Source organism: Bidens hawaiensis, unplaced genomic scaffold (assembly GCF_021521415.1).
Source record: "Bidens hawaiensis isolate Kalapana, Puna unplaced genomic scaffold, B.hawaiensis_p1.1 tig00033110_1, whole genome shotgun sequence".
Classification (NCBI taxonomy): domain Eukaryota; kingdom Viridiplantae; phylum Streptophyta; class Magnoliopsida; order Asterales; family Asteraceae; genus Bidens; species Bidens hawaiensis.
Window position 1 is genome coordinate 181366 of NW_027495651.1, and position 10420 is coordinate 191785.

At 36.1% G+C, this 10420-nt stretch overlaps 1 protein-coding gene across 3 annotated transcripts; it reads right to left on the minus strand.

Annotated features, from left to right (window-relative positions):
- Positions 1 to 784: 784 nt before the first annotated feature.
- Positions 785 to 5004, minus strand: LOC143584383 (histone deacetylase 19-like). 3 transcript variants are annotated; one of them, XM_077066455.1, is made up of 8 exons: positions 4903 to 5004; positions 3111 to 3638; positions 2481 to 2921; positions 2157 to 2387; positions 2007 to 2068; positions 1817 to 1874; positions 1132 to 1203; positions 785 to 1041 (listed from the first exon to the last, which is right to left on the minus strand). In XM_077066455.1, exons 2-8 carry the CDS (start codon positions 3636 to 3638, stop codon positions 946 to 948), a joined length of 1488 nt encoding a protein of 495 aa, XP_076922570.1. In that variant the 5' UTR covers positions 4903 to 5004; the 3' UTR covers positions 785 to 945. The 3 variants fall into 3 exon arrangements, 2 of the variants coding, with proteins under 2 accessions (XP_076922570.1, XP_076922569.1); XM_077066454.1 differs by having other exon boundaries at positions 1811 to 1874; XR_013144351.1 differs by lacking the exon at positions 785 to 1041 and having other exon boundaries at positions 1147 to 1203; positions 1811 to 1874; positions 2004 to 2068.
- Between the last annotated feature and the right edge of the window lie 5416 nt (positions 5005 to 10420).

Below are 10420 nucleotides of genomic sequence, written 5' to 3' on the forward strand. Positions count from 1 at the left end.
CGTTTACAGGCCTACCTGGGTGGCTTTTATATTCTATAATATTGTTTTTGTAATTATGCATTTCCGAACACTTGTTAGTCATATCTGTACTCTTTATCAAAACTTTGTTTGGAGCTGAGTATAAAACGAATAAACAAAACTCTTGAGTGACAAAATTATCATTTATGTTCTTTAACAAATCACGTTTAACATATTAGTCGCCGGAAACAAATCGGAATTAACTCAACTAATTACTCATGCAAACGAACGTCTAACAGAGAACCGACTATTACCTCAATAGCCGCGAGACCTAACGTAGCTAATGCGAACACGGATGCGTGATGGTCGGAGCAAGAAATCAGATGGTAAGAAGCAACAACGGTACAAGACGGCGGTGCGTGGAGGCTGTAGTGGTTGTAACTGGTGGCTGCGTTCCTCGCGGTTTCTCCGGCGAGTTGCAGGGCGGCGGCGGCGGTGTATACGGCAGAGAGATAGAGAGAGATGGTTTTCTGAATGGATATTATCGTTTATATATATATATGTGTGTGTGCGTGCATTTAAACGAGTTATAAACAAAAATCAAATCCCGATATAATCTTGTTTGTTGTTGCTCACGTAGTCATCGGAAAGGAACGTAGGTGTGTGCCTGGTTTCAAATTGTGTTTTAGAAATTGGCAAAACTAGTCCTCAAACTAATTTTAACTAATTTAAACATTTACATTTTAACCATCCTTGTATTATTATTATTATTATCAATTCAAATTACGGGTATTACAAATGTAATGTCAATAAACATAAACTCATTACATTCCCATACATTAACAACTCTATGTTTAGTCATTTGATTGTTGTATCCAAACTGCATAACTTACAAACAAAGCCATACATACATAAGTTTAAACGAAACTGAAGTAAAAGGTATAACTGACACGATAAACAAGATGAAGATTATGATACGGCGATACGTTATAGATTCATATCGGAGATAGGTGGATCTGGCTTGGTTGAGTTCCCTTGTTCCATCTTCACATCTGCTGCTGGTACTGAACCCGAATTTGAACCCTGACATAATACATGTGTATACATGGTTTAAAAAACTTTTAACTACTTATTTCATTATTGTTATTGTTATTTTTATGAAAGTAGATTTACCTTTAGAGATATTTCAGCAAATGATGCATCCATCTCTCTAGCACTAGCATGTTCACTTTCTTTTATATCATCCTGAACACACAACACACGAGAAACACCCGTCAACATGAAATGATATCTCAAGGTTTGGATATTCGTTTTAAATGATAAAACTGTTTGTAGAATACACTAGAAAGCAGGCATGTAAACAAACCGAACGTTCGGCGAACTGGCGGGAATAAACGAACGAGCATGAACAGAAAGTTTGTGTTCGTTTAATTAAACGAATGAACATGAACACATGTTTCGTTCGTTCATTTATGTTCGTGAACGTTCGTATATGCTCGTTTATTCATGTTCGTTTATGTTTGTTCATTTATGTTCGTTTATGTTTCTTTGTGTTCATTTTAAGTGTGTCCATATATGTTTGTTTGTGTTCGTTTAAGTACGTCAATTATGTTTGTTTATCTTTGTTCAATTATGTTCATGAACTGTTCATTTAGATTTCAAATAAACGAACATAACGAACACGGACATGTTCATTTTTTAAACAAACGAACATGAACACCAAACCAAATATTTGTTCGATTAAGTGTTCGTGTTCGTGTAAAGTTAAATGAACGAACATGAACATACCCTGTTTGTGTTTGTTCGGTTAGTTTACAGGCCTACTCAAAAGGTTCACAAAAAGTGTGCATACCATTACCATGTCCTTAGACTCGGTATCATGAAGTTCCCTTTTCACACGTCCAACAAACGACTTCCTGCAAAACATAAAAAACACAAATAAATATAGGTGATACAGGTATAAAGCAGAAAATACAAAAAAAGAGTATAATAAAATTGAAAATGAAAATATATAAACTTTTTTTTTGAATTTGGAAAGAAGAGACTACCCCTCGTTTTCATCATCAGAATCATCTGATCGTCGATCGTCGTCTTCTTGATCTTCGTCTGCCTGAATAACAAGTTCGATAATGTTAGCTTCTCATGACAGAAAAAATAATAATTTATCAGTGCCCATTTCGTCTAATTGCCATACAAACCTCAGGGAATTCGGTATCGGGAGGGCGTTCTTGGAATTGCACACTTGGAGCATGTTGAAGCTTAGAAAGATTATCAAGAAGCTTTGATCTTATTTCATCCAAGAGCTGACGCGAGTTCTTATTTTCCATATTACTTGGAGCCACGTGAAGCGTATAATCAGGACCAAAATACTCATAATACTCATGTTGAGGCATTTTATCTTCTAACTCAACTCCAAGTGCAACTCCAGTCTGCACAAATAAACAAACAATCCATTATTAGTCTATTACAACTGATTATCTAATAATCACAATTACTTAAAACCAAAGTAAATTAACAATCACCTCGTAGCACCAGCATCGAGCAACATTTCGAATCGTATAGCCTCCACCACCAAGCAACAACAAGGGCACGTTAAAAGATCTCATATATCTCACACATTCAGCATGACCTTTAATTGATAGATTAAAACAGCCTAATCTGTCTCCCGATAAAGAATCCGCACCACATTGTAACACAACCGCACCAGGCCTATACACTTCCATAACTTTACCAATTATTGGCTTAAATAATGACTGATAACTTTCATCGTCAATCCCATCATCAAGAGGGACATTTAGGGAATAATATTTTCCTTTTGAATATCCAATGTCTCTTATATCCCCTGTTCCAGGGAAATAATCTCCAAATTTGTGAAACGACACGGTCATTACACGATCGGTTGTGTAAAACGCTTCCTCCACTCCGTCACCATGATGAATGTCAATGTCTACATATAGCACACGCTGCATGAAATAAACATATTTCCAAGTCAGCAACGGGTCGCATTACAACGACAATGAGCCAAAAAGTAAAAATACTTTTAAATTTAAATTTTGTCACGCCTAGAGTTATAAAATACAAGTATGCCCCTTTAAAATGTATGTATTTATATTGTATGTAGATTAAAGTTGTAATGATAACGATTAACAAACCTGGTGCACTTTCAGAAGCTCAAGAATTGACAGCACAATATCATTAACATAGCAGAAACCAGATGCTTCACATTTCTTAGCATGATGCAGCCCGCCAGCCCAATTTATAGCAATATCACAATAATCATGGTTCAACTTAACTGCACCACCAACCGAACCGCCAGCATACGTCTGACAAAACGAGTACAGGCCATCAAACACAGGGCAATCTTCACCAACATTAAACCGTTTCAACTGTCTCAACTGATCTTGCTGTGTTTCCGGAGTGATGCCTCTTAAAAAGGAAACATAATCATCAGCATGAAACCTGCATAGATCTTTGTCCCGAGCGGGAACAGGCTTTACTACATGCATGTTTTGTAGTAAACCGTAGTGAGCTAAAAGCGCATGTGTCATGCGAATTCTGTGTGGCTTCATTGGGTGACCTTGTCCATAATAGTAATTCCCAACTTCTGGATCATAAAAATAGTACACTTTTCTCTTTGATCCATCTGGTCCAGATGCTAATGAATTTCCTCCAGTTTCCATCTAAAATATGAACAAGAACAGTACATAAGAATTCTTGCTTATGAAAACGTTTATTGTGCAACCAAAACACCAAAAAACACAAGAATACAATTGTAAAATAACAAGCCTCAAATAATCAAACCAAGGATTGAATGAAAGTAACTAGGGCTGCAAACAAGCCGAACGTTCGGCAAACTGTTCGACGAGAAGTTTGTTTATGTTCGTTCGTTTCATAAATGAACGAACATGAACAGAGAACTTCATTCGATTAACTAAATGAACGAACACGAACAAAGGCCATGCTCGTTCAATTGTTTTCGTTAACGTTTGATAATGTGTTTGTTTACGCCTGTTTATGTTCGTTAACGTTTGTTGACTAAAGATGTTCAATACTTTTTAACGACTTTTCTAACCTTATCACACATATATTTAAGCAAAATTATTAACTATAAAACAAAATTATATACAAGTACTATATTAACTTATGTAAAATTAACATATAATATACGAATGTTAAACAGAAAAACACCAACAGAAACTTGGTAGCCGCCAGCCAGACTGAACCACTTTACCACTCTCATTTAAAATAAAACATTGTTTTTGTTCATTTGTGCTCGTTCATTAGTGTTCTAAACCATTCACGAACAAGTTAACTTAATGAACAACCAAAAACACGAAATTTCGTCCAGTTAGCTGTTAACCGTTCATTTTTCCGATAAAATCTTAAGGGACTAACATGAACAAAACCTTTTTCCATTCTCGTTTAGCCAAGCCAAATAAAACATTGTTTGTGCTCATCTGTGTTCGTTCGTTAGTGTCCTAAACCGTTCACGAACAAACTTCGTCCAATTACCTCTTCACGAACCGTTCACTTGTCCGACAAAAGCTTACCAAACCATTTACATCCCTAAATGTTTAAATCAAATTTTAAGTACTCACTTAAACCCTAGAAAACCTCTAAAAACATTTTCTTCATGTAAATCTTAATAATTTAAAACTAAAATCCTCAAAAACCTAAACCTAACCTAACACAATCCAATTCAACTCATCCTATCTCTTAATGCACGTAACAAGTTATTACAAATTACTAATAATCACAATTAGACCTAACTAACATTAACGGTGTCCAAATTATAATCACACACCTAACCTAGGGTTTAATAAAAGCGTAAATTAACATCATCATCATTAATAATAATAATATAAATACCTGCAAGTAGAAATAGAATCGTTAATTATAACTAATTAGTGAATTGTGTAGTGAAGAGGTGTGTGAATATAATACCTGCAACTGCAATGGCGAATTTGATTATTATTATTAGAAGAAGAATCGAGAAGGATCCACACACACCACACTGGCTTTGGTTCTTAATAATAACAAGTATTTGAAGGTTGATGATGGATGGAATTGAGATTTATATTTATAGTAGCGGTTCGGTTTATCTTAGACCGACCGGCCCAAAATTAAATTTTGGTTAAGGCCCAAGGCTTGTAAATTATGGTTTTGACGGGTTATAAACAGGTTAGTGGATCTAAAGGTGCACAAATCGGGTATTTACAGGAACCGGTTCTGAGTACTGGTCAACAAAAGTCAAAACCAGGTCAGGTAGAAACCGGTTCCGGGTATAGTCGGGTATTTGACAGGGTTTTTTGGGGTTTCGGGTAGGGTCGGGTCAGGTTTTGACCAGGTAAAGGTGGACCGGTTCCAGCAAGTCCGGGTCGGGTTCGGTTACGGGTACATGCCTATGGAGAAACCCAATACCAGGTCGGATGTAGGTAGAAACCGGGTCCAGGTTGGATACACCGGGTCAGATCTAGAACCGGGAATTTTTTACAACTCTAGGTTAGTGGATCATCGACCTAATTACTTGAGTAGGTGGGATGATGACTTGTTTAACTAGATGAGTTACACATGTGGGCGATCATGGCCACGTGTAACTTGAGAGGGGTAAACAAAGACAAAAGAGCCCAAGCTTAAAAGGGCGCAACTTGGGCAATGGGTGGAATTACGGGCCCATTACTAGTCAAAAAAAGAGGTCTCAACGAGCCAGGCCTTGTGAAAAACCATCATAGGCGATTTGCCCAGTTGTCAGCCCCAAAACCCATCACTTAGTCCTTTGATTTCACTCAAGAAGACTTTTCGTTCAAGATTCGCTACCTTCAAAACTTTCCATAAACAAGTTGAGACGTAATATGTAAAATTCTACTAACTCTTGATCAACGCCATCACGGCCTCAATGTTTTCTTGGAAATATATTTTTTTCACTCATTTAAAGCATTTGGAAGGTTGTGTCAAGTGGTATCAGAGCCTTTATGCTCATTTCGGTTGTTTTTGGAGATTAAAACTGAATGTTTTTAGTGTTCTTTGTTTCTAGGGTTTTTGGCTCATAAAAACTCAGTTCTACGGAGTTTTAAGGTGTGTTTGTGAGAATATATTGTACTTATGGGTGTGTATTGGTATCCTCTACTCTGATATGCAATATCATAACGTTTTTGTCAGTTCTAACTGTTGTTCGGGTTAAGAAAATTCTCAATACACAACTTTGTTATCTCGCAACTTTGTCAAATTCGCAACTACTTTGACTTGTAACTACGATGATTCGCAACTTGGTTGATTGGCACAAACGAAGCCCAAAAGGAACAAATGAACCCCAAAAGTCACACAAGAAGCCCAAAAAGCACAAATAAGCTTAAAAGGCACAAACGAGACTCAAAACACACAAACGGAGCCCAATAGGCACAAACGGAGCCCAAAAATGCACAAATGGAGCTCAAAAGGCATAAACGAATCCCAAAAGGCATAAACTGAGCCCAAAAGGCACTAACGGAGCCCATGTTGATAATGCTTTTGACACCAACATCGATATATGTCGTCGTAGGTATTTTGTCAACGACGATAATTGTATCGTTTTAGTTTATTCATCATTGTAATTTTAGTTAGCTTTGTAAAACAGTTTGTTGGTTAGTTAGAGTGTTGGCTGGTCTATAATAAGGTAATGGGCTTGGGTAGGTGGACATAAAGCCCAGCAAGCCCACTTTGTAAATTCCCTAACACTTGCATTTTTGTAACTTTGGTTTTGCCGGCTCGCTTAAGAAACCGAGAAGAGATCCAAGAAGTTATTTTGGTGATTTGTTTGTGTTCATCCTTTTTTATTCTACTCATTTCTTGTTACTACACAGGTTCGATTCATACTGAGTTTTAGGGTGTATTTGTGAGAATACTTTGGGTGTGTATTGGTATCCTATACTTTGATCCGCAATATCATAACTATTTCAAGAGTTCTAGCTTCTGTTCGGGTTAAGACAATTCTCAACTCACAACTTTGTTAATTCGCAATTAACAACTTTGTCAAATTCGCAATTCGTAACTCAAGCAATTCACAACTATGTTGATTCTCAACTCGGTTTATTCGTATTCACCCGATTGAATTCACAAACACAAGGAGCCCAAAATCACTAACGGAGCCCAAAAGTCACTAGCGGAGCCCGAATGGCACAACCGGATCGTAAAATGCACAAATGAGCTTAAAATGCATAAAAGGAGTAGAAAAGGCACAACACGTTGATAACGATTTTGATGGCGGATTTGATATTTGTCATCGTAGATATTTTGTCAACGACGATAATTGTTCATCATTTTAGTTTATTCATTATTGTAATTTTATTTAGTTTCGTAAAACGGTTGTTTGTAAGTTGGTTAGAGGGTTGGGTTGATCTATTATAATGTAATGAGCTTTGGTAGGTGGACATAACACTTGCGTTTTTGTAATTTCGGTTTTGCGGGTTCGCTTAAAACACCGCATAAACCAAGAAGAAATCCAGGAAGTTGATTTGGTGATTTGCTTGTGTTATACCTATTATCTTCTATTCCTTTCTTCTTACTACACGGTTTTGAGTTACATTCATTTCGGGTGATTTCCGCTAACCTGAACACGCTAGATCCGAAACTTATTAGATCTGTACACCTCACGTGGACCTTCAAGTGGTATCAGAGCCTTTGTGCACAAATGGAGCCCAAAAGTCAGTAACGAATCCCAAATGGCACAAACAGAGCCTAAAAGACACAAAGGGAGCCAGTGGCGGATCCAGAAATTTTTTTCACAGGGGTCGGAAATTTTCAAATATTGGTCGTCTATCGCTATATAGTAAAATTTTTCGTTTTCGAGTCGAGTCGGGTCGCATAATAAAATGATAAAACTAAATTAAATTGCAAATAAACCATGTTTTAAATTTAAAAGCATATATATTGACGAAATGTAATGTGCTTATAAAAATAATTAAAATGAAATATAAGAAAACTTATAAACTATTCCGTAAGTAAATACATTATACCTGGGGTGCAAACAAGCCGAGCCGAGCCTGAGCTCGGCTCGTTTAACTTACAAAGAGCTCGAGCTTGAGCTCGGCTCGTTTCGAGCTCTATTTTTAAAGCTCGGGCTCGGCTCGTTTACAATTTATAAATTATTTTTTTATATAATTATAATTATTTTATATATTTTTTCTATTATATTTTTATGTATAAAAGAATATATATTATTTAGTTATTTTTATTTATTTTTCATAACATTATATTTATTAATTAATAGTTATTAAATATATATTAAAAAAAAATATACAAATGGCAGGCTCGTTTAGGCTCGCGAGCCGGCTCGAGCTTGATAAGTAAAGCACGGGCTCATACTCGTTTATTAACGAGGTTATTTTTAGGCTTGAGCTCGGGCTCGAACGAGATTTTTAACGAGCCAATCTCGAGTAGCACACGAGCAGCTCGGCTCATTTGCACCCCTAATTATACCTTAAAAGATATAATAAAAAGAACAAAAAATATAATAACCAAATGAAAGTAAAATCTTGACATATTCTAAATAAAACAAACTAGCAAAGAAGATATATTGTACATACTTTACTTTTATATGGTTTAAAGTCATTTTTAAATTGAGATGTGAAGTCTACGATGTGTAGGCACATCTTTCAACGTTTTAATAAAATAAAAAATAATGATGAAAAGAGAGAAAAAGTTCATCTTCTGTCTTTTCCATAACATATAACTAGTTTTCATCTTCGTATTTCTTCAATTGCTTTTGCTGGAATTTTTTTTTCTGATAATCTTTTCTTCTCCATCTTTTTCATTATCTTACAGGGGTCGGTGGGGATTTTGTCTTAGATATAACACTAATTATTTTTTTTTTCACAGGGGACGGCCGACCCCCTACGCTAAAGTGTAGGTCCGCCCCTGAAGGGAGCCCAAAATGCGCACAGAGGGAAGTAGGGAACCCAAAAGGCACCAACGGAGCTCAAAAGGCATAAAAGTCGCATGCTAAAATTAAATAAGGGTATAACTACCAACAATCATACATAGTATAGCACATAAATAACAAAAACTATCATTTGGGTATGAAAGGGTGAGATGTAGCCAAACTTTACCTCTATCTCTTGGATAGAGAGGTTGCTTTTAATGGGACCCCCGGCTCTAAAACAAACAACATAATAGTAAAAACAAATAAGGTATAAAATAGAATATTAGAATAGTGTAGTATTTAGTACTAGCAAACGAATTTAAAAGAAGTGTAATAAATGAATAAGGGTGTTTGTGTTGATATTAGAAAGTATGTTTAATATGCTATTATGTATTTGTGAAAGTAGATTGGTCGTATGTATGTATGTAAATTTAGAAACTGATTTGCAGTTATGATTACATGCATACGAGGTTTTGTTGATTAGACTTATATACCCAGGGCTGTGCAACGATTCAGAACCGAACCGAACCGGGCCGAAATGGAACCGAACCGGAACCATTAAAGGCTAAATATAAGAACCGAAACCGGACCGAATTTGAACGGTTCCGGTCCGTTTCAAAACGAAATTAAACGGTTCTTGCCGGAACCGGTTTTCAATTAAACATCTAAATATAAATATCAGAATGTGCAAGAAACAAAGCTACAATTCGGAAAATAAAACATTATCGTATCAATATATTATATTTAAATGGAGGGGATTCAGAATAGATTAGAATGACTCAAAATATTACAAAAAAGAACTATATCTTAAAATAAATTTAGGGCAACGGAATATGATTATCGTTAAGGGATTGTATATAGCCGATAAAGTGAGAACGTGGATGGTCGCTAGTACATGGAAGTTGGAAAGCCTACTAAATATATAGGATTTTAAATACAATCTTCAAAGTTTAAACCTAAGCCGGTTCTAGCGGTTCTATAATTGGAACCGCCGGTTCCAACCGGAACCAAACCGGGAACCGTTTTCACCTAAATTTAAGAACCGGAACCGGACCGGAAATACAATAATACGGTTCGGATCTTACGGTTCGGTTCCGGTTATGAGGTTCTAGCAATTCAGAACCGTGAATTACTCACCCCTATATATACCCATCGACATCCATTGTAAAGATATATATTGATGATAATCAGAACCGAACCGAACCGGCCGAAATGGAACCGAACCGGAACCATTAAAGGCTAAATAAAAGAACCGAAACCGGACCGTATTTGAACGGTTCCGGTCCGTTTCAAAACGAAATTAAACGGTTCTTGTGTAAACGGTTCTTGCCGGAACCGGTTTTCAATTAAACATCTAAATATAAATATCAGAATGTGCAAGAAACAAAGCTACAATTCGGAAAATAAAACATTATCGTATCAATATATTATATTTAAATGGAGGGGATTCAGAATAGATTAGAATGACTCAAAATATTACAAAAAAGAACTATATCTTAAAATAAATTTAGGGCAACGGAATATGATTATCGTTAAGGGATTGTATATAGCCGATAAAGTGAGAAC

What these genes read in the sequence shown, in the direction of transcription:
- LOC143584383 (XM_077066454.1), bottom strand. Translation starts at nt 3,638, where the DNA reads ATGGAAACTGGAGGAAATTCATTAGCATCTGGACCAGATGGATCAAAG. An exon ending in CTCGATGCTGGTGCTACGAG is followed by an intron (nt 2,388 to 2,480) that starts GTGATTGTTAAT and finishes TTATTTGTGCAG; the next exon opens with ACTGGAGTTGCACTTGGAGT. An exon ending in TTGCTGAAATATCTCTAAAG is followed by an intron (nt 1,042 to 1,131) that starts GTAAATCTACTT and finishes GTATTATGTCAG; the next exon opens with GGTTCAAATTCGGGTTCAGT.